The following is a 24,234-nucleotide window of genomic DNA, read 5'->3' on the forward strand; positions in this document are numbered from 1 at the left end:
CCCTCTGCACCGCATATTTAAAGAAATCACGGATTTTAAAGTGTGCATTGGTGGGCAACACACAAACCACTCAATTCCTAAAAATATTACCTAACCAGTCTTGTGTAGTCTGGACTAGCTATGAGAAAAATACTTCTTGTAATTTCACAGTAAAAGAAATGTTAGGCTTCTCCAAATCTATTTTAGCCCATGCATACTAACAAGATATAGCAAGGCTATAAATACCCTGCAGTGCAAGACAGGGAAAATAATTTAACCCTTATCCTGTACAGATTTCAATACTTAGAGAAATCAGAGGATTAAAAAAAAAAGCAGCAGGGCTGTTAAGCACTGGTTTATGACTGGGTAAAAAAGTTACATGCAGCACTCAGTCCCTGAAGCTGGGCAGAAACTTCCATTATGGGCAACAGTTCCTACTACTGGGACAAACAGAAAAAGTGTAAGAAGTGATGCATCATCTGTGAAGCCTTAATTCAGAAAAAAGTCTGGCATTTAGATACCCTAGCTATAAGGAATCAGAAAAGAAGCTGGAAGAACAAAAGACTCGGGAGCTGCTGGCAGGTGAGCAGCAATTTCTAACAGAAGCTGGTTACAACTGTTACCTGCACACCTTTTCCAAACACACAGCCAAACAGGCACAACAGTTCCTGGCAAGTTCTCAGCAAGTTGTAGGAGCCTAATCGTAATTGTAGAGGGAATAAAGCACAAAGGATTTGCAAAATCCATGGCTCCTCCATACACTTTTAAGAGCGACAGTTCTCAGCTTTGCAAGGGCTGCAAGCAATTCTCAACTCCTGCTAATTACAACTGAAATAATAAAACCCCCACTCCTTATCTCCCAGGAAAGTCCAGAATGACTGCATTTTCACAGACATGAAAGAAGAATCCATTTTAGTTCAGCTGTGACACTGATGTTCATACAAATGCTATTTGAGATGCTTCCAACACAAGCATGGAAATGAAAATCAAGTGGCAATAAACAATTTTCTTGTAAAAGTCTCTCCACCATTTCTCTCTCAAGAGTAAGTGTGTATTCATATTTTGTAGACAAAAGCAAAGCAATCATTAGAGCATTTCCATTCAAAAGGAAATAGATAAACAACGTAACCATTTATTTGACTGCATTGTATTTAGACAGCTTGTACATTTCATAACCCCACTGTTTTTGTTCTCATCAAAAAGGATAAAGGGACAGAAGAATATAATCCACTCAAAACAGCAGTCCAGTATTTTGAGATACACTTGGTAATTTCATAGATGCCCACCTGATACCTGAACTCCAATACAGGTTGTAATGTTTATACAAGACCTGAAAATTTTTCAACACAGCACTCAGTTTTAGCAATGTCTTGCAGTGCCCTCAAAAATAGTTTGCGATGTACTATGCAACGCCAATTAGATTATTCCTACTTCTCTTAAAGGTGATTAACCTGAACATTTCTTAAAAAAACAATATAATGCAAGCATCCATACTGACGTGTCAGCCAGTATCAACATTTGGGCAAATTTAAATATAAAAGTGATCAACTCCTTGGTTAGATTTGTCAATGCAAAAGGAGAGGGGGAGAGGACTGTGTTTTAGCAATAGACACAAGAAATAACCAACTTTTCATTGCTAGATTTCTTTTAAAAAATCTATTTTCATCTCTTTGCAAATTCAGAACTTCCCACTTGACATCCAAATCCCAAGCAACACAGAGACCAAATCTGTTTCTTTTATGACGAACCAACACATACAACTTCTGTATCTTCCGTAGTGAACTGTGTGTTACACAGCAGCAATATCAGAACCTTTCAGGCAATGTCCTCTTTTAAAAGAAATGTGAACCTATTTTGCGCAGTGTTTTCAAAACGTGCATGGCGACAACTACTTCTTACAATAAACAAACAGAATTGTATTTGAAGTTTGATCAGAAGCAACGTTTTTGGCAGTGCCTTCATGAAAAGTGATTTTGGCTAACTGCTATGTCGGCTTTTGAATCTGAAGACACCCACGGCTTAAATATTAACCAACAGAAAACTTGCCTGTCTGGCTTTTCAGTTTTTAAACATCAGCAGACATACAAGATAGCCTAGTTTGCAATTTGTGATACAAGTCCAACAGCTACCGACAAGGTATGAAGCCTCCCTGATCTGTCTCCTTAGTTCAAGCAAGCCAGAGCAGTCACTACGTCCTGGACCACTGGACCATGGCTGAGAGAAATCAGTTTTGATCGATTAAACATTGCCAACATTTAAGGCTTAACTATGAACGAAACCTCCTGAAAAGCCACCCAGAAATACTGGCAAACCTGAGGGATTGGGATGACGTGAACAAAAGGTTTTATCATGTCACAAGGCAGTAGTGGCAACATACAGGCTTTACGCTGAACTCCACACATTCTGAGAGTAACAGATTCCAGTTTAAAACACTTTTTCTCGGGCACCATTTCGAGTATGAGTTTTCTTTACCGAGGGGAACAAACCCCCTCAAAAGCGCAAATAGTGTCTAAAAGCAGAAAACTCAGAAGGGCCAATTTCCATTAAAAATCTTTATTTTCAAATACAACTCATAATTTGTACATGGTAAGAAATGTCCATCACCATGTACGATTGGTCTGTGCAAAATAAGGCTTTCCTTTAAATCCAGTTTTCCTGCACAGGGCTCTTTTCCAAATGTTACTGGAGGTAGGGGTTTTGTTGGTTTTGTTTTTCATTGTACAGTAATTAGCAAAAAAAACCCCCCGTGACTCAAACCAAACCCTAAATAAAAATAAAAAATAAAAAATAAAAAAAGAAAGTGTAGTAAGGCAAATCTGAAGAGTATGCTCAACTAAAGAAGAGCAGATTCACTGAGTGTTCATCCTTTTCACAGATTACATAGGTGCTTCCACAAGTCAATTAATACCTTTTTTTTTCTCCGAACTGAAAAAAATCCAACTGATTCATAGAACTGGGCTATATAATCACACTGAACAGGAAAGCCTAGACACTGTAATTACTGAAAAAAATTGATGGGTATTGGTAAAACCTATGTAAGCCCAATTAAAGAAAGGAAAAAAAAAAAAAAAGAGAAAACAGAGCAAGAGCAGATGCGAGAAAGAGAAAGAGAGAAGTCCTTCCCCGCTGCTTTGATTTTAGAGGGGAAAAAAATCCCCCAATAATTTAGCTCATGTAAGTCTAGAGAAAATGAGAGCAGCTAAAAATGCATACAATACACCTTGAAATTTATTTCCAAAACCAAGAACCAAAGATTGAAGCATTTTAGAACACTGAAGCAAAGCAATCTGAATCTGAAAAAAAATTGTTCCACCTATCTTAAAATAGCTGTTTTTCAGAGCTTCTATCAATAATTTTGATTAAATAAAATCATACCAATTTACATTAATTTCCTATATCTTCTTTTAAAAGTCCCTCACTCTTTTAATGAAAAAAGTGCATCTAAAACCAGCAGAGATTTACTGGTGACATCAGGTTCTCTTTTAGCAGCTACTCAAGGTTTTCAAAATAGCTTACACTTCTTGCTATAAGAAAAGAAGGGCCTTCCAAACCCTCATTTGGGAGAAGTATCCAAATTATAAAAATCTGAAATAATTTATTATCAAATCCAGAATTTAAATAAAAGCAGAAATTTTCTTGCAAAGACAATTGAAGAAAGTAAAAGAACAAAAGCATGCACTCCAAACTTAGAGGTGAAGACAAATATACTTATCTATACAGGCACTGGCAGACGCAATTTAATTGTTACTGTTACTCATTGTAACACACACCCCACCCTACAATACATTTTTTCATTCACTAATCACTGAGGTACCAATATTTAAGAATGGAAAATTCAATATTGAAAAATAAAACCTAAAATTGAAGCCTTTTTCCAGAAAACTATGGCAATTTTTGTATGAAATGTTAGTATACTTATAGAATTTTACAATCTACATTGGCTTTTTTCTGGAACCAAAAGTCGTGTTCCACATACAGGTTCTTTGATAAAATGTTCACTGTGTATGTAATACAGTCAGTAGACTTGCAAATGAATGAACATTATCTTGGCTATCAACTGGCACATCTTGCTGGTACCAAAAGAACTTGAAGTTTGAAACAATCTGTTTTAATTCTGAACAAATGCGCCATGCCAAAGTGCAACAAATATGTGCGACACTCAATGAGACACTGACAGATTAAGAGCTGCATGGAAATTACTAAGTCCACCTGCAAAGCAATTTTATACAAATTGCATTGCATGCAAAGGACAACTCTGCGCTGTTGAGACGTCAGTTGCTTGATGTGATGGTTTCTTTTAACGCAGCCATAGTTTAAGACGCAGTGCATCAACTCCATTTAAATAGTATCTGAACAGCCTCTTGTCTCGCACAAAACCAAGGTTTTCATAAAGTTTCAAAGCAGACTTATTTGTGATTTCTGTTTCCAATACGACCTTTAAGGAAAAAAAAAAAAAAAAGGAAAAAACATATCATATTAGAAAGCAGTTGCAATTACATGACTACTGAACCAATTTCAAAGTTTTTATTTAAAGGTACACTTACTAGCAACAAGTGGAATTAATTTCTTCTTGTTCTGACTTACTCAAGCAACCCCCTTTCCCTTCCCACATTAAAAAAAAAAAAAAAATAGCAGTTAATCAAGAACTGTAACTGTAAACTACTTCATTCATATCAAGATTTTAGTTCTTTGCTGTAAACAGCATTTCAACTTATTACCTAATAGCCAAGGTAAAAAACAAACACGCACAAACCAAACAACTCCTTCCTCCCAACATCCATGCCCCCCAAAACCAACCTGCAAACCAGGTTAAGGTCCACAATCCACAATACTTTAAATTTTGAATGAACAACCGAACTTTTGCATGTTTCTCAAGAACTTGGCATAAGGTTTTTTTTAGTCATTTAATATCATTGACCTCTAATTCAATAGATTTAGGCCTAGATACAAACTTAGACCTAGATACAGCTAGCTGTGACAGCCAGTGTTTGCAACAAAACAAAGCACAACTTGTGTTGTGCTCAGCACAAGTATCCCAAACTCAAATCAGAGCACAAACCAGGAAGAAAGAACAGCTTTTTCCATCTTTTTCCCCCCTGTGTTGGTATGATCCCAGTTGCAGAAAGACCTGTCATAAATAGCTCAGACCAAACCCAAGCATGAGAGTAGTCCAAATTAAGTCTGAAGTACATGCAAAAAACCACACTGGCATTAACCAGTTAGTTACAAAACTGCCAAAATATGTCCCTCTGTCTCCCCCTCTTTTCTCCAAATGCACTGAATAGAGCTCTGCCATAACTGGTAAGCCATGCACCCACTCCATATGATAAAAACTTGTTTTGCCTCTTTACTGTTGTCAAACTCCATTATTTAAGGATTCTGCTATTAAGGGCAGATCACAGCTGTACAAGAACACAGGCTGAACTAATAAGCTGACTAGACTACATACAGTCCCGTAACAATGTACATTCACATATTAAACAAGAGCTGATGGACACTGCAGAAAGACCATATAATGAAAATACAGCCTAAGCAATTTCTGCAAGCAAACCAGTGATCACTGCTGGTGTTAAGTCCACTAACAGCTATTTCTAAACCAGCATTTGATACCCATTCTGTGTAGTTAGAACTATATACAGAAAACTCCCCGAGTCTTAAAAAAAAAAAAAAAAAGTCATCTACCACACTGCAAAACTCAGGATTCCCTTCTCTTCCAATAAAAAGCAAGAAAACTGGTTAACATCCCCCACAAACCAGAAACAAGACGTTACCCTGTATTTGTAGAGCAGTTTAAGTTATCTACTTCATGGACTCTGTGGCCCCACTGCCTTCAGGCAGACATTTCCATTCCCCCCTCACCTCTTCTGTCAGCTCACCAGACTTGTTGCTGACCTACTTCAAAAAGCAATCTGGCAGAAAACCTTTCCTTTTTCTCTTCATCAGGTTCATTTTCTGCAGTCTGAGGAGTGGCTAAGCCGATATAAAAGAGGGAGGCAGCCAGTAGTTAGACCGGTCACCTTCAATAAGATTTAAAAATCCATTTAATGTATATATTTCACCATTACTCAAGTTTCAAGCCATTCTACACTCTAACCACATTCCAATGAATAATTCCCCCTGCGCTTCTCAGTGTAAGAATGTTGAAAGAATACCAAACCTGGAGGTAACAACCCAGTGAACAACGTAAGACTTAGAAGCAGTTTGATGTCTGAAAAGGAACTAAGAGTCACACATTAAAATATTAATAGTCAAGAGTTCTTATATTACAGCAGGACAGTCTGTTGTACCCGCATACTTAAGACAACCTAATTCAATTCTTAGTCTTATGGCAAGAATTAAAGATTGAATTTCTCTAGCTGGCACCACACAGAATACTACTATCAAGTATTTTGACTTGATGAAGTAACACTCTTAATTTATTAAAAGGTGTAACTATTAATTTATAACAAGCTATGGAAGCACAATAGTTTTCCTGAAGAGTGCCATTTTCTACATGGTTATACACATTGTACAACTTATTAATTCAAACTAAAACAAAGCATCACACCAAAGACGAAATCTGACCCATTTTAATCCACAGTGTAAGAGACTAATTATTCTAAGTCTTAGCTACAAATGCCATTCACTCTCAAAGTGTAGTAACCTGGCAGAGTGATACAACAGGTCTGCACCCAACTGCAAGCTTGAACACCTTGCAATGCTAAAAGACTTCCAACACCACAAATCACTGAATTTAAGGGAGTGGTTAAATGTTGAAATTCGGGTTTGTTGGAATCCCGCTACCTGAGTGAATGCTCATCTTGAAAGCAAATGCAAGAGATTTGCTCTGGTATTTCTAAGGGAGACTCAGCACAATGAAAAAGAATTCCCTGATCTCAATACATTGCATTTATTTCAAAGGGGTAAAGATGTATTTCTATTCTCTAACAAGGAAACAGTGTCGTATTTCATCCAAATTTAATCAGTTTTGTTTTGTGAAGGATGCATCTCTTTCTGTGTGATATTTTTAAACAAGCTGCAAAACTTCAATGATGACATTTATTTCTGGTCTCATAGGGTCTATTTTGTTGTACACGTATGCCTGTTAAATCCTCTAATAACACAATCACATCCTCCCCTGGAGACCAGCAAAGGTCTGATTGGATTTAACAGCATTTTCTGCACAAGCTGCAACTTCCTGAAGGCTATTACTTTCTCTTACGTCTTAAATTTCATAAACCTAACATTTTATCTCAACTCTCTAATTTTAATTGAGTCTAGAACCAAGAAATATTCTATAGTGAGAGTGGAGTGAAATGTTTCTTATTACCTTTCCATACCTAGAATTTATTCCTAAACTAAAGAGAAACTGAGAGGTCAAGCTTTCTTACTTCTTTAGTTTAAACTCCGACTGAACTCAAGTTTAGAAAACAAGTAATAGAATGAATACAGCCAAACCAAATAAGCAAATGAATAAAGTACTCTCTCAGCACTCACAGAAGAGGTTGCTATTCTTACTTGTAAGTCTGACATACCATCAGATTCAAGTTATGGGCGCTTATCCAGGGTCCTTAATCAGTTTAACTGCCTTAACTTTTAAAGAAAGGTAGTACCCAAAAAAGTAACAATATCTTAGATGATTTCTACATCAAGAAAAAGCTGTCAGTGTTTGATAATTTCAAATAGTATTATATGAAAATATACATTTAATTTTTACTAGTGTGATACTGAATTAAAATGACATAGCCTACTAGTGTGGTTAAAAAAGTCCCACTTTAAATCACCCTAAGTTCTCAATGGAAAGTCTCATGAGAAGTTGCAATTCCTTTTCACATTCTACATTTTGTTTAAAAAAGCTCTTAGAAGTCCCACTTCATAGGGTCTTGTTTTGATTAGTTACCAGTTACATGGTACGTTATTTCAGTAATACAAAGTGAATTAATTGTATGCAGATTACTTAGTAATTTGTTACAGATGGAAAACCTACAGATGAATGAACAATTCCTCCTTTCTAATTGTGATTAAAGGATATAACAGTTCCACAAGAAGGTCTTAAGCAGTACAATTCTTGAAAAATGTCACTGGGAACTAAGCAAATGTACAAAACCCAGCCATACACCCAACTGGCTGGAGTTAGCAGATATTTTCCTTTTTTACACTGGAAGAAAAATCTCTTCAAAACTTTGGAGATGGGAGCAAAACTATTCACCCTCATCCGATTTATTTCCACAGTTCACAGCGGAAATATTTTTGCAGTTTTCTATGCAACCAGCCCATCAAGTTAATTCTACATTATTGTGACCTGTTGGGAACTCAGGCCATTATAATCTTGGAAACCTTCAGTTCACTACCCCAAATATTAGAATTCATTAACATCAAATGCCTGAGAAAGTCACCATGGTTAAAAAAGAAAAAATAAAAAAAATCAAAGATCTCTCAAGTTTTGTGACACTATATGCAGACAGTCCAGCTCAAAGCATGCTGCTGACTACTTTCTTCGGGCTTGAAGGTTATTTCTAGTTCAACCACCCACCCCAGCATCAAATCACTTCTCTCGTTTCTATCCTAATGTAGGCCATGGCCAGCTCCATGACCATCTCCCCCCCTCCACACAGATTCCTTTCCAGCCAATTCCCTTCTTCACTTACTCACCCCATAGCTTCCTCAAGCTGAGAAACAACCTCTGGCTGGAACGATACTGCCTCTCAGTTTTGAAGCATGGCATACAGCATAAACCACCTCTTAGGCAGCTGGCTGACCACACAAGCTTGCACTGTAAATCACTTGTCCCACAGGCCTGGCTTAGTTTATTCCCACTAAAATAACTTACAGAAAAAAGAATGTCCTTAATCACTAAAATACTGCAGCATACTTCGAAATGCCAGTACATCAGCAGCAATTTTTCAAGGTTTTCATCCATGGTGCTGGATAAATCCTGTATTTTTCAGGACTTGGTGTTGATACCTCATAAGTCCAGTCTACAATACTTTGAATAGTAACACACACAACAAAGCATTTATCAGATTATATGCCACAAGTTATTAAAACTAAGCACATTTACTGCATCTATTCCATAATTAGGTTGAAGGGAAGAGTTTCCAAGCAGCTTTTGGAAATCTTTCATGACACCCACAGCTGCATATTCATGTTTTTAATCCTATTCCAAGCAAGTTTCAGAAAATAGCATTTTTTTAACCGTAGTTCATCTTATATCAAGTAGCAGCATCCTTCTATTTTCGTCATGCTTCTGATTTTAAGAGATGGAGAAAAATATCTTAAGAGCAGCTGAGATGAGGTGTGTAAATAGCTTAATCATGAAGACAAATTGCTGTGAGGCACTACCATGTTTGATCAGCTCTAGGCATCGATTAGAGACTGTTCTCCCAACAACTGTTCTAAAAAGTGGCAAGGGCAAGTGTCTTGGCTCTGTTGGATAGAGCTTTTAATGGGAAGCTAGTTGGATTTTTTCAGATTCTGGTCATGACTGAAAACTCAGCAATTCACCATGTGGTACAGGTAATCAACATCATCATTTTATACCATGTATATCTGGAAGAAGCCTACATTTGGTGACAAATCAAAAAAGTAAACATGAAATTTGGTTGGAGAAAACCAGTATGTGAAAAAGAAAAACATAAATGTATCAAATCAACATGGGTATGCCTCTGCTGACTGGTGTAGAAAGTCAGAAAACCACTCTGCTTGCACTCCAAACTGCCCAGACATAATGGGCTCCCATTTAAAAATTCTCTGCCAGCACAAGACTCAGCTGATGCAAAAGCCCCCAAGAAGCAGGGCATAATTGGTTCAGAATCATCACCCCACAAACACGGCTACACAGCTTCCAAATTGGAAATCAAACATGCCTACACCCGTCCAGCACACACTTAAAGAAGCTGGAATTGTAGTGCCTTCGATTAAAGAGTGACAGCAAGTCTCTGATAAATGCCCTCTGCACTTAGTACAAAGCATTTATACAGCACCATAGATGAAAATCTGTGACTAATACTTAATGAGGTCTCACTGCAGACTAGCCTGCAATCCTTATCAAATGTATTTTGTTTTTAAACACAAAATGGTAAGAAGGGCTCTTGGACTAGTATTACAGTGGTAGAAAAAAAAAAGAAAGATGCACATAGTGATCTCTCCTGTATACTTGTTAGATGGTCCAATTTAGAAATGAATTTACATGAGCAGTACACAAATTCATAAATCACATGGTAATTATTGCAACTCTGGCAGCTTGAGTAGAAATAAAGAGTCAGTAGCAAACTGGCTAACAAAAGCAGGCAATTCACTTATCTGCATCTCAGTTCTCCAACTGCAATATAAACAGTGTGATACTATGTCTGAATTATTTATTTTTAATCTTCAATACTCTAGCAATGGCAAATTAATTCAAGACCACGGTAGAAAGCAAGGGCAGTGGGGTGGGGGGGTGTTAAAACCTCTTTTTTTTACTAGTTCAGTATAGCAAGTAGTAAAACAGATTAGAGCAAAGCATATTATATATGATGACAACATAGCAAATGATGACAACATAGCAACAAGCAAAACCAAAGAACTTGAAGAATTACAAGACTATCAGATTGCAGTATACTGTCTGAGTACAACATAAATTGGGGGGGAGACACCACTAAGCACATGCATGAAGGAACTTGAAAGGAAAAATAAATAATCTCAAGCAATGAATGAAGTCAGAACATATGCAGGGATGCTGCAAGAGGCACAACACAAGTGGAAAAACAGACCATGTGCCAGATGTTCTGTGACAAAAATTGTAGTTTTGCGTAACAAACTTCACCACACCACAGTAGAACAATTGAGGGAGCAGTTGAAACAAGGTAACAGAGAGATCAAAGGATCATTAACTATGACATACTGAAATGACACAGTACTCACGTATCGGGAACAAGCTAACAATTGCATTGTACCAAGGAGATGAAAGTTAAAGGGACAGATAGCCTGATTAAGGAGGATGGATGTAGGGAGAGTTGCTCACAAGCTAAACATGGCACAAAGATAGTTACTTCATACATATACAACCCCCCCACCCCCAACTAAGGACTGTAATCTGGTAAGACTAATAATAGATAAACCAGAGAAAGTTTGACAGTGATTCAGTCACTTCCCTTCCAAGTTTTCGTTGACATGCTTAATCATTAGAGTTCTGTTAGTGCTACTTAATATAGCTACGCACTGTCAGAACAGCCTGATGACCTGCTGCGATAAAACCACATTCTGCAATACTACAGCACACACTGTTCCAGTATCTTCGCATATTCTTAAAGTATGGAAGTATTACACAGGTCAGCAGCACCTTAAACTAGTCTTTGGAGGAAAATGTGCCTGTAAGTGAAGGCTTCGCAAAAAACCCTAAAACACTGAATTTGAACACTTATGATAAATTTAGAAAATCCTTCTCCTATTTGTGCCATACTTTTTTTATTTTTCCTTTTATAATAAAAGGAAGAGCTTCTTACAACCCATTTCCCACCTAAAAAGTCCTGTAGAAGCAAAACTGTGAAATGAATCCACGTATAGGAGAATGCAATTTACATTACGAAAGTTTTTGATTATGAAATCTTACCTCATCACAATCTCCTTCAACCATAGCATAAATAGCTTTCTTAACCAAGTTTGTACCTGAAATATAGATTTCAGTAAGTGTCAGAGTTGCAGAGCAAAAGATGCTAGTTTATATATGACTAACATGTCTGCTACCTACATGACGTGACGCCTGGGGAAAGCAGGGAAGAAAGAAAGAAAAGAAACAAGAAGTTGCAGTCAAGTTGCAGTCTCAAGCTTGAACATTAAAATAATCCATAGAGTTATACAGAGACTCAGCTTAAGTGCAGGATTCTTCTAACACAAGGATATTAGAAACAGGCTTCTATGTTTAACATAGTGTTATATATAGCCTTCCAAGTTGTGATTCATTCCTTTTTGTTGCATTTAAAGTCAAAATCTGCTGGCACGTACTTGAAGGACATTCATCTTCCAAGGGAATTTCCTCTTACTAAAACAAATACTTCTATTAGTAACAGAGCTTATGAAACCACTTTTCTTGTGGCTAACTCCCATTTGGATTTGCTAGTATCTAATAATATGGTTGAAGCTCATCCCTTCCCCTCAATCAAGCATTAATTTAATTCTTTATCATTATTTTTCATCTAGTTCACAACAGTTCTACAAATGTAATATCCCTACCTGTCTGTAGAATTGGGGTGAAATTGAAAGTTGATTTCAAAGTTATTAGTGGAAAAAACTGCTGTTCAATGAAATTGCATAAATCTCACTTCCATAAGAAGGCTAAGGAAAAGGAAAAAAAATCCCAAGAAATCTAGAGAATGTTTTAAAGTATTCCTAAAACTTTAATCAATTAAGATTTTCATTGAACGTATGATAAAACTGTACTACATTTAAAACAATTCGTCAGATTAACAGCACACTTTGAGAAACAGCAAGGTGGCAAATGTAGGAAAAAGTCAACATACATAATGCTAAAGTAAGCAAGGCTTTAAATATGAATTCTATTTACGTAATTCTAAAATAACAAACTGACTAAAGCAAGGGAAAAATCTTGCAGAGATCTTCATAATAACAGCATTAGTTCTTATTTACTTATGAATCCAAGCACCTGCAATTAAATTATGGCAGGCTCCTTCATGACTCAGCTAAAAGGAAAGGAGACGCAGTGATTTCTCAGTATCCTCTTCCCTCTGCTCCACTATAGAAACCAACAATGGCTTTTGAATTGCATTGAGAGAAGAAAAAAATGCACGTTCTTAAATAGTCATGATAATACATAGTGTGTCAAGTTTGGGGGAATTTTGTTTTTTTTAAAGGAGAACACACAATGGTACCATTCTGCAGTGTATCACCATATTTTTCCATTGCAAGTAATTTTTCTGTCTTTAATCATGAAGGGGTGAGCTGTTCAGCGTGAATAAGTGGTGAAGCACATTGCTAGACTTTAAAGCTGACATCTATGTTTTAAGTTAAAAATGTTACAAAATGTGATTTTACAATAACCAACATAAAAAAAAAAAAAGTTCTGTAAGAACAGATCTTTAATTAAGCCAACTAGAATAACTGGTATTAGAATGAAAATCTCTTCATCGGGGCAAAACTGATTAACAAGGGAGGGCAAACTCCTTGCCAAGAATGATTTCTTTTATGATGTAACTTCCCAACAAAATAGATCTCTCTTTCAGTCATTCAAATGGCAATACACAACTATTTTTCTTCACTTATTAATACAACAATGAGCTACATACATTCTCCCCAGTGACCAATATACATATAACCGATAGGGGAAAGCCAGGGCATAAGTTTACTGAAAAAAAGAGAAGACTGAACACGACACAGAAATACAGTGATGAGGGCACATATAAAAATGCAAAGCAATTCCCACTGTTGTTTGACAGTTGTGGTAGGCAGAGGTAAGGGGCTGCTGACTGCCTTTCTTTTTAGCTTTATTGCATCCCAGACATAAATCTCCTAGGGCATTTCAGGTTATTTTAACAAAACAAAAAAAAAAGCCACTAGGGAGCTTATGTGGTCAAGTAAGGCAGGGATGACAGACAAACCACCACATCTAGAAGTTCAGTTCTGCTTAAATCTTTATGACAGCTACAGTTATCCCAACCACAGGATTTAAATAAGAAATAACAAAAAAGACTATTCTTACCAATTCCTTTTCTTCTGTATTTGGAATCCACTGCTAACATGGCTATATAACCTCTGCGGAACATCTTTTTGTGCATATCCAGCTTGCAGACGATGGCACCTACACACTCCTCACCTACCATGGCCTTAAAGACAAACATACACGTATGCATTCTCAGTTTGTGATCTACAGTGCTACCAAAAGTAGTAAACCAGTTCATTTTAAGTGAAACAGCCACCCAAAATTTGTTCGCATAAAGCTATTAAAAAATACCTACATAAATTTTAAAAAAAGTCTCCAAAAGTATAAATAAGATTAAAGGACTCTAATTTCTTTATTACATTCAAATAAAGTTACAAGGCAATTAACAACCAATGAATTGTCCTGGAGAGAACCATATTATTATTACACAAAGTCTACAGGCAAGGACACATGGCAGAAAACGGAGAATTAAAAAAAAAAAAAAAAAAAAAAAAAAAGACCAGGTTAAGGCATAAATCACCATTCCACATGAGCTGCTGCAGAGGACAAAAAGTCCATCCCCGTTTTATAGTGATCTGAATTTTCACCTACAAGGGCTATGGTAGATAACATGCTTAATTTTTGTCTGGTTTTAATGCCAAGGCCACAAAGGATCAGAGAAAAATGTTGCTGCATTTAATCTTTAGAAACTGTCATTTTCAGTCATATGACACCCAAAGAACAAACAAAAAAGCACACAGTTAATTTCACACATTTTAACTGTTCAGAGATTTCATTTGTTAAGAGCTATGCGCTGACAGTTAATCCCACTGGTATCGCCACAAAACGCATGGTCAAGGAGACACAGTCATTCTGAAACATTAAGAAAAAAAATCCCAAAAAGAAGAGAACCCAACTCCTCCCCGAACACATATCAAACCACTTGCACAACCACTCACTGTGTTCACCAAAATGTAATATATTAGGGAGTGTAAGAAAAACTAAGTCATGTGTTAACTGAAGGATTAGGCAGCATGAGAGATTAATGACATTATAACCTGCAGCAGTAAAACTGAATAATGCTGCAGAGTAGGATAGCATCCAAGGGGAGAATGAATTACTATTCATTCAGTAAAGATTGACAGAGATAAAAAAGAAACTCATAATTGTACGTATGGGTGTATAAGTGGATCCACAGACTTTGACAGACCTGTATCTGCAGGGGGGAACTAGCCTTCGGCTCAAGTGCAGCAACTAAACCAGGCCTACAGCCCATGATTGGCACCAGCATCTGCTGGCAGAAGCGCTTCTAGATAATCCAAATTTACAACAGTAAGGCACATCAAACGAAAAGGACCTGCCAGAGCCAGTATTGCCAGGCCTCAGTGCAACCCACCTGTGAACCAGTGCTTGCTTCTCCAGTCTATGGTATATACCCTATAGTCTCCAACCACCCGAACCTTTCTGTACACAGCTTGTAGGCTATGACTCTACAGACAGAAGATTCATTCCTGCAGATCATATTGCAGGCACAGACACACAGGTTTTTTGCCCCAAGAAGAATAATGTATTCTAGCATCTCTACCTGGACAGTGGGTTATTAACCAAGTTAGCTGTCAGTCAGGAGCTGTATCAAAGGCGAAACAAAGCAACCCAAAATGTATGAGCTGCAGTTCCAAAGCTCTATGATACAGCGTGATCCTAATGCCATTTCTAATACAGTTTAATCTCATCAGGCAAATAATAATTATAGCTAAGTTTTTATTTGGCAGGAAAACACATTTTTTTAGCAGTATCCAAGAACAACCCTAAACAATCTAAAAAGGTTTTTTGAAAACAACAAATAAGAACTGTAGCATGATCTAAATGGACTGAAATACACAGCCTCTAAGGAGTCTGTCATTTGTTCCAAGACATAGTTTATTCCATAAAAAAGAAAAGCTGTACTTATACTAAAACTGTGTATGCAAAGTGTCAGCTCAAGGCAAGTTTTGTATCTTGGCTCAGACCTGAGAGAACCAGGGAGTTAAATAAAGAGTATCATCAGACAGACTGTTCATAACATTGCTATAATTATGCAGAGTACCTAGATGTAATCTTATACCTCACTAAAAAAAAAAAAAAAAAAAAAGCACACCACAAACCAGCATGTTATAGTTACGCTTTGCCCTGAAGCGAACACGTGCAAATTGTTGATTCTAACAGTCATGCAGAGAATTTTAAAGATATATGTGTGGGCTTTTTTCTTTTTATGCACTTCAAGAGTAGTGACATTCTAGACATTGACTATGTTCTTTCTTGTTTGGGGCAGTTTTCTGAAAAGTTCATGAATCATATTTAAAACGCTCAAGGAACAGCACAGAATTTTGTTTCAGTGATCAAAGAAGTAAAATACCCACTGGTTTTACCACTGTTGCCAGAAAGCTGAATAAAGTATGACTTTGTTACCAGTTCCCCAAACAAACCTATTTCTCTGTCTTTAGGCAGGTAAGTCTGCCAGTTAATCTACAGTTGTTCCACTTACAGAGAGCATTCTGCATTTCCCCCTCAACTTAAGGCTGGAGAGAAGGAGAAAGGAGAGGAAAGGCAACAAAAACCTCATCTAAAGCGGGAAATGAACCTAAAATGTGATGTAAAACTTTGTCATTTACTTCCTTGGAGAAGGAATATGTAAATAATGAAAAGAAACAGACTGAAATAGAGTGGGGAGGAGAGAGAAAAAGTACTTCCCAGACAACACCATGTATGAAAAGACAGTCATGGACCAAATTTCTTGTCAGGTATATGACACTACTTCTAAACATACAAGTTTCTACGAACAGAATTCAGCTCCAGTTACTATTATATATTATAAACCCTGTGGAGTACTATAAGATTTACTGCCATCCTAAATCATTAGCAGGATTAACATGTATGAATTCAAATCAAGTATTTGCAACATCTTTGTTCTTATGAGTACATTTAAATGTTTAAAACAAACTAGATTCCAATGTCTTCATATTGCAACCGTGTATTACTAGAAGAGTTAGCACAGAAATGTAACTCAGCAAGAACATTACATTTCATAAAATTAAGCAATTGGCATTAATTTCATTAGCAGAAACTGCAATAAGTCTGTCAGCCACAGTGTGAGTATGCATTTAATACCTACATCCTGTGACATTTCTTCCCATTTAAAGAAGATTAAAACTACTAACTAGCCCCAGAAAGGGAAATATTTCGCAATTCAAATGCAGTAGAACCTGCACTACTGCAATACAACATCCCTTGTGCACATGCACCAAAATCCATCCCAAAGTTTCATAAAAACAGCTCTGTATAAACCCTTTGGCTCACATTTAGCGATCATGTTACTGAATGCCATTAGAGGATACATTTAGGCTAATGGTTTTAACCTAAAGTCTGGCAGTTCAGTCAGAGCTCTTTAGGATACTGGGCAAATCACTAAGTCGCTGTTTCCACTGAAACCCGACGCAAGTAACTCCCTCCTGTGCAAAGGCATTGCCAGAGTAACTACACTAGCTGTTGTTACCTACTCATATGCTGCAAAGAGTGAAGTTTTCACGAAGTCGCTGACAGTGAGAAGTAGCACAGCAAGACTATCTGAAACCACCGATCACTTCTAAGAGGAAGCTGGAATACAGAGAGAGTTTGCTAATTGGGAAAGGATGTTACAGAATTTCTTCCTACAGGCTAGGAAGACTTCTCAGTCAGTTTCCTAACTTGACTGGTTCTTCTTTTATGCCCCAAGTTTTCCGCAACTGAAAAACAGGGACGATGTCCTACAAGTCTTAATTTCAACAAAGTATGCTCAGACTCTTGAATAAAATCCAATTTAAAAAAAAAAAAAAAGGCAAAGCATTAGTATAAAACAAGACCTTAACTGCAGTCATTTAGGATTTACAACACATCTAAAACCACTTACATGGAATTAATAGGTTATTTTTAAACTTGTGAAAGTTTAAATTATAAATGCTGCTATAGCTAGTGGCAAAGTTAAGAACCCAATAAAAGCCCAGATTTTCCAGATTTTTCTTAAAAGGCAGCTGAGCGGTGCAGTATTATGAATTACAAGAGAGGTTACAACACTCAGCCAGAACTCCGCTTTTATTACGTCCTGTCTTATACTAACTTTGGCACAGAGCAAGGTTTCCTAAGCTCACCTCTCCCACGCTAAAGTATTTTGAAAACAATTTTCTGAAATATTTAATGTAACAGTTCTAAACTGAAGTAGAACTTTTAACACTGCTAAGACTAGAAACAGCAAAAACACTTTAAAGGAAGCTACAACTTTGAAACTGCATTTACAATCCATATGGGGACACAGCTGTAGTGATGCTTAAAAATGCTTCATGTGAAACAAAAGATACCCTTCTCCTCTGTAATTTTTTGACAGACCAGTGGTTATCATAGGTCACTTGAAGAGAAACTGGGCTGACAGCTCCTGAGAATAAGTGAAAAACAGGCATTTACAGGACATCCACACCTAGCACACAGTGCAAACCTGCTCTTCCAAAGACAAGCGAAACCGGAGTTCAAGCAGACAGTTGCAGTTTATGGAGAAGGTTATTACCTTGCAACAGCTCAGATAACGCTGTAGTGTAACGCATCAGAACTGATCAATCAGCCAACTTGTTACCCCTAAAGCCAGGAAGACAGTTACACAGATGAATTTGACATTAAAATGAACAGGTTTTGAAGACTCCTAGTATCTCCAGGTCCTTTTAAAGTGAATATGAACTTGTTTTTTTGAGCGTACAGCTAGGAAGGGGTTTGATACAGCAAAACATGCTAGCAGCTATTTAGGTTTGGTCCTATGCCTCCTCTCCAGCTGTGCATTCTCACCTTTTCTCTGGCACCAATAGCGGTCCCTGTGACATCCTACTGTGAATATATCTTGAGCCATAAACCAACAGAAACCTGACCATAAAACATATACATGCATACGCACACACACAGTGTATGTTGTTGGGAGTGCTGCCAACATCAGAGAAACACAAGGGTTGACACAAGCCAGGAAGGGGCAGTTGAACAGAAACGAAAAGCAAGCAGCCCTTTTGGTTGCACTAGCCATTAGAGCAACAGTGCACCTTGGCCAAGCCAAAACTCAGCCAGTTTCAAACCCATGAGATAATCATCATCAGGAATAATGTCAATAATGACCCCAGAAAATAGCTCTGCATTGTCAGGTATCCAGAATGCTAGATAGCAAAATTATGGTGTTTAAGATGGTTTACTGAATAAATATCAGCAAGGGACAATTGCTGGTTGTTTATGGAAAATATACATCCCACCTTCAATTTAAATGGTTTGAGTACTTTCCCCTCACACCTTGAGAAAGGGAAAGGAGCCCTTGACAGTGCAATGAAGACAGGTGACATTGGAAGATTTAAAAAATTATGATAGTAAAATTCAGTAAAGGAACACACTGAACCACTACAGATATTCTTTCAAATACAATTAAATTACAGTCTAACCCCTCTCCCCAAGAGCAATCAAAACCTGAAACCAGAAGGGTGTGAGGCCACAAGGTATTGAAGACAAATGATTCTGTGAGATTAGGCACCATGCTTCTGTTCACCATCCTGACACTGCTCTTGCTAATTGGAATATGCAGTCCCTGACTGAAGGTAAATATTTTAAAGAGATTATTAGATAGCAGTAGTTCAGGAATCCACTAAGTGCAGGAACAAATTAAATTTTATAGAACAGAAAGTCTTCAAGACAGCCTCTAAAAAACAAACCTTAAAAATACTAAAACCAGTCACAAAAAAACCCCATGCAATTTGACACAACGTAGTCCAAGGCCTTCAAATTATTAGGTAGATAACAATTTGCTAGCTTTAGACATTCATAGTCACATATTCTTCTCTACAGTTTTATGTACTTTACCTTCACCTTTCAAAAAAAAAAAAAAAAAAAAGGCAAATAAACAGCCTTCAAGTAAAGTTGTGTTGATTCTTCAAGGCTATTAAAAAGGAAGCTGCCACTACAAAATAAGCTTAAGAAACTTTCTTTTCCTTAAGTCATATCTTATTCTTTGAATGCACTTATTAGAAATCACCTGGTTTAGTGCTCTGTCAAACAACTTGCCATTGCTCTTTTCAAAAAAAATTCTCATTACTCCCTGACAAAAAAAAGTTTTTAGATTTTTAGATTTCTTTTTAGATTTAAGAAAAAATCTAAGAAAATTTTTTTTTTTAGATTTAAAGTCTAAGCAAAGGCATTGTGATCTAATAGTATCCAACATTACCTCGCCATTACCAGTGATACACTTGATGCTGAAAGTATGGATATTTGTAGTTCATGGGCATTTATTTTCAGTATGAGTTACACTAGTCACACACACATAGCTCAGTGCTTGAAAAACACCATTCTGCTCTGATCAGCATCCTTATAATGGCAAACATGACTGTGCATCAAACAATGTTTTCAAATATTTTGATATCAGAAGGTAATGCTTTGCTCAGCTTCCTATAATCTTGCTGTATTCCCTCTTCAGGGTTCTAAGAGGCACAGTTCTGAAAATCCTCCTATAAATCATATAAATCCCACTATAAATTATAGCAGACTAAATCAAGAACATTCAGGAAGTTTAAGGCCAGATGGATTCCATTAGTCTCACCTCCTGTACTCATATCCTATTAAAATTTTACAGAGATGCTCCTGAATTGAAGGGTATCTTGGCTCTGGCTAAATCATACCTTTCAGAGAGGTGTCCAGCTTTGATTAAAACATCAGGAGAGAAGTTTTCATCATTTACCTTAGCAAGGAAGTGTCATACACTCCCATAATGTTCTGTTTTGCACATTTAAGTTTTCCTATGAGTAAATCAGAAACAGCTGAGCTCCCACTACACACATACACACCTCAGGCCAACTTATACTCAGTTCCATATACCTGTGGATGGACTATCATCCTAAAAGCATGCTTTTCAACTGAGACAGAAGCTCTTCCATAAGAAGTGCTAAACATTTAGAAAGACAAGGTGACAACTCAATCATTCTTTTCACTAGTGCAGTAGAAAGAATATAAACCTAAATACAACACTAGTACAGCAAGACAATCAAGCAGCATGAGAATTTCTGTATGCCGCATATGGTATCACATCTGTAAGAAGCAATACAGTTTTACTTGTCTTTTTCAAAGTAAGCTCACAGATCAAGAAGTCTACAAAACGTTTCAGTGTCTCTTCATGTATCATTTAACATTTATATGCTAGCTATGCTGAAGTCTGTTCTAAAACCATTGTGTAAGAATTACTAAGCACTCATAAGACACTAGTGGACTAAGTATTTTCTTTTTTAAATACAAATCTAGAAACTGAAACAGAATGATAAAACAAACTACCAAAGGTCACAAAAGTCAATGTCAAAACGAAGACTGGAAGCCTTGAATTCCTGGATCCTATCTCTGTGCTCAACCCCTTTCCCCACCACTTAAAACATAGTAAGAAATGTAGAAACTTCAAGCGCATGCTTTACTTCTGCATGTATAGGTCACAAGGGGACTTCATTAGGAAGACAGGTACTTCCAAAAAAGCTTGGCCTTATCCACAAAAGATTACTAGAAGTGTTCCCACAGATGTCAATCCTTTAATTGCCTCCCCCCCAACCCCAACCACCCCCAATTCCTGCCCTCCCTGCCCCCTCCAGCACTTACCAAAAAGCAAAGTTGTGGCCAGTTGTGGATAAAATACCTATATGTGTAAATGGAGTAGGGTTCAGACAGATCTTTGGTGATCAGTCTCATTATATCGGGCATCTGCAGCTCAGACTCATATCGGACGTATCGTATCGTTAGGTCCTCCTCGGGCTGAGAGTCCGTTCCCGAGCCTTTCAAACTGCAAGCTGCTGCTAAGGACCTGGAGAGTAGCAGCGGGGACTCCTCCTCCTCCCCTCCTTCATCCCCCTCCTCCTGCTCTTCCTCCTCCAAGCCAGTCTCTCCTTCCAGTCCATTGCCGGCTGCAGTCTTAGCAGCAGTCGTTGTTGTGGCAGCAGGCTGGCTCCTGTCCTCTCCTGCTGCTGCTGGGGGAGAAGGAGGAGGAGAGGGTGCAGTCCTTCCCTGGGGAGGGAGGTGGTTGGTAAGCGGGGATGAGCACGGTGCCGTGGTCAGGGGCGATGACTGCTGCTGCTGTCCAGAGCCCATTGTTTTGCTGGCTCGCTTGTTCTCCAGCCCCTCGGGGGCTGCCCCTGCCTCCGAGCTGAGGATCTTGCTTTTGAGGGAAGCCCGCAGGTGCCGCAGCTCGGGGCTGATGAGGCCGTTGAGCTGGTGGTTGTGGTGCGGGGGGTGGTGGTGGTGGTGGTGGAGGCGGTGCTGCTGCGGTCCCCCCTTGCCGCCGTCGCTGCCTCCTCCTCGCTGCTGCTTCTCCCGTCCGCCCGTGGGTCCCTCCTCTTCCTCCTCCTCTTCAGCCTCCTCGTCCTGGGCACCGATGCAGGCGGCGGCGGCAGCAGAGGAGGTGGAAGAGGAGGAGGAAGCAGCCCCCCCTCCTCCTCCGGGGAAGGGGGAGAGCGTGTCCCCCTGCGGGGACAGGACGCTGCTAGGCCCCGGCGGTACCTCGGCCATATCCTACGGGAGAGACCGACAAAAACTCACCGAGGAGGAGGGTGTCAGACGAGACGGGGACGAGGGGGACAGGCGACGGCCTCACGGGCCGCGGTCGGGGCCGGGGGGGGGGCGCGAACAAAGGCAGAGACGGTGTCCGGGCCCCGCCTCGCCACCCCGCCGTCGCCTCTTCCTGCTGTCCCGCTCCCCCTGCCGCCGCCGCCGGGACCCTTCCCCAGTCCCTTGCGGGCCCCGGCCGCCCGCCCGCCCGCCGCCGCCGCGGCCTCCCCGCCCGCCGCCGCGGCCACTCACCCCCGCGTCTCCTCAGCGCCGCGGCTCCCACTCTCCGCTCATCCAGCGGCCGCCAAGCGCGGCCGCCGCTGCCGTAACCCGCGGCCAAGTTTCCTGTCAGCCGTTACGACACTTCCTCCCTTGGCGGCGGGGCCTAGCGACGGCGGGGCGGGGCGGCCGTGCCATGGGCCCGGGCGGGACGGGGCCGCTGGCAGGGCCCGGCCGCCCTCACGGCGCCGGCCCGGCCTAGCTGCCCGGAGCTCGGCGTCTTTGCTCCGCAGGGTCCTGCCGCCCCGGGGGCACGCTGTTACCGCTGGCCTGCCCCGGAGGCTCGGGGCACCCGCTCCCGGGGCTGCTCTGGGGTTCGCGGCCTGCCCGGGTGAGGCCGGCACTGGGATTAGGCTCGGGCCTTGGGGCCCGGTCGGCCTTGGCCGGTCCTCCCGCTCTGCCTGGGCACCGGCGTTGGCGGGCGCACGTTTCGCTAGTTGCGCCTATGAATACTCCAGCAACGGCACCGTTGCCCTGAAGTATCTCACTTTGCCGAGACCGTCGCGGTAGTGCTTTGTTTGATCAGCCCAAACGTGACTGGGCAGAGCTGCTGCCCACACGGACGCTGCCAGTGGTGTTTAGTCTAGGGAGTGGTGCCAGCAGTGTTTTGGTGATGCTGTGTTGCAGACCACAGAACGGCACAGGAGCTTTTGCTCTCCCTTTCAAAAGCAGCATGAGGGACACTTGCGTAGGCAATGTCAGGCCTTGGACTGCTTTGTGCAACTGATAAGAGCAAAACTCAGTAAGACAGAGAAGCAGTCTCAAGCAATCTCCGCTGCTGTTGGCGTTAAATCTCTGTTTTAAGAACCCACTGCTAGTAGAACAGCAACAAACAAATCCTTGAGATGTGAGGTTTCTATTAACATGCACACATGACCCCTTAAAATACAGAGAAATAGTGGATTTTTCCTTTTATTAGGTGAAGGCTTTACAGGACTGTTGTACGACTTGCTCATTTTCATTTGCTAGTTATTTTTCAAGGAAGTGACAGGTCTGGACTTAAAAAGGAAAATCCAGCAACTACTCTACATGTCCTAATAAGATTCTTTAATTAGGAAGAAAATAGACTCTGGGGTTACAGGCTTCCATGTATGAATTGCTAAGTTCTGAAATAAAGTAGGAGAGAGTAAAATGCCTATTTGAAAGTAAGTGAATGATAAGGGTTTTATCCAAAATAATGGTGGAAATACATAAATTTTGATAATGAAATTAGTCTCTGTATCCTTTTAGAGATATTTTTTCTTTTCCAAGACTCTGTTCAGAAAGATTAATGCATATTTCTACTTATATTGGCTTTTTGTGTCCTGCAGTCGCTCTGCAGATCTGTTTTTAGACACTTCTATCTGCTCTACAGAAGTGTTCATACACATAATTTTGTTCAAGTGTTTAATGGGGTTTTGTGTGTGTTTTCAGGCACCAAAGGACGCTTGTGGGCCTGAGCAGGACTGCTGTGGCCTACTGACAATGCTGTTAAGTTCACTGTCCTTGGATATTTCAAACAGCAAGAGGAAATAAATGTCTTGTCAGTGTAGTGATGTCCCAAATTCTGTTCTCATTTGCCACGTTGCAGCAGTGTGATTGAAAGCGTCTGAGCTGCAAGTTAGGGCGATATCTGTGCTGAGAAGATGATCCAGCACCAGCAAATGTTGTTAGAGAGGGTGAATATGATCTAACATCATGAAAACGCTTACCTACGATGAGGTTGCAGGTACCATGGAAAAAAGTCTATTTTGTGTGCTTTCTAAAACACTGCTGACATT

The 24,234-nt window shown here is 39.5% G+C and overlaps 1 protein-coding gene across 4 annotated transcripts; it reads right to left on the minus strand.

The window, feature by feature from the left end:
• Window positions 1-1,091: 1,091 nt before the first annotated feature.
• On the minus strand, window positions 1,092-22,543 carry NAA30 (N-alpha-acetyltransferase 30, NatC catalytic subunit). Of its 4 annotated transcripts, XM_037394851.1 has the most exons (5): window positions 22,448-22,543; window positions 21,254-22,159; window positions 13,652-13,775; window positions 11,549-11,604; window positions 1,092-4,414 (listed from the first exon to the last, which is right to left on the minus strand). In XM_037394851.1, exons 2-5 carry the CDS (start codon window positions 22,154-22,156, stop codon window positions 4,277-4,279), a joined length of 1,221 nt encoding a protein of 406 aa, XP_037250748.1. In that variant the 5' UTR covers window positions 22,157-22,159; window positions 22,448-22,543; the 3' UTR covers window positions 1,092-4,276. The 4 variants fall into 4 exon arrangements, with proteins under 4 accessions (XP_037250748.1, XP_037250752.1, XP_037250749.1 ...); XM_037394852.1 differs by lacking the exon at window positions 22,448-22,543 and having other exon boundaries at window positions 4,072-4,414; window positions 21,254-22,373; XM_037394854.1 differs by lacking the exon at window positions 11,549-11,604 and having other exon boundaries at window positions 4,266-4,414.
• Between the last annotated feature and the right edge of the window lie 1,691 nt (window positions 22,544-24,234).

Source organism: Falco rusticolus, chromosome 7, assembly GCF_015220075.1.
Source record: "Falco rusticolus isolate bFalRus1 chromosome 7, bFalRus1.pri, whole genome shotgun sequence".
Lineage (NCBI taxonomy): Eukaryota > Metazoa > Chordata > Aves > Falconiformes > Falconidae > Falco > Falco rusticolus.

Coding starts and splice junctions, on each gene's coding strand:
- NAA30 (XM_037394851.1), bottom strand. CDS start 22,156: ATGGCCGAGGTACCGCCGGGGCCTAGCAGCGTCCTGTCCCCGCAGGGG. Junction 13,776..21,253: donor GGCCACAACTTTGCTTTTTG/GTAAGTGCTGGA, acceptor TTTGTCTTTAAG/GCCATGGTAGGTGAGGAGTG. Junction 4,415..11,548: donor TTGAAGGAGATTGTGATGAG/GTAAGATTTCAT, acceptor TTTTCCTTAAAG/GTCGTATTGGAAACAGAAAT.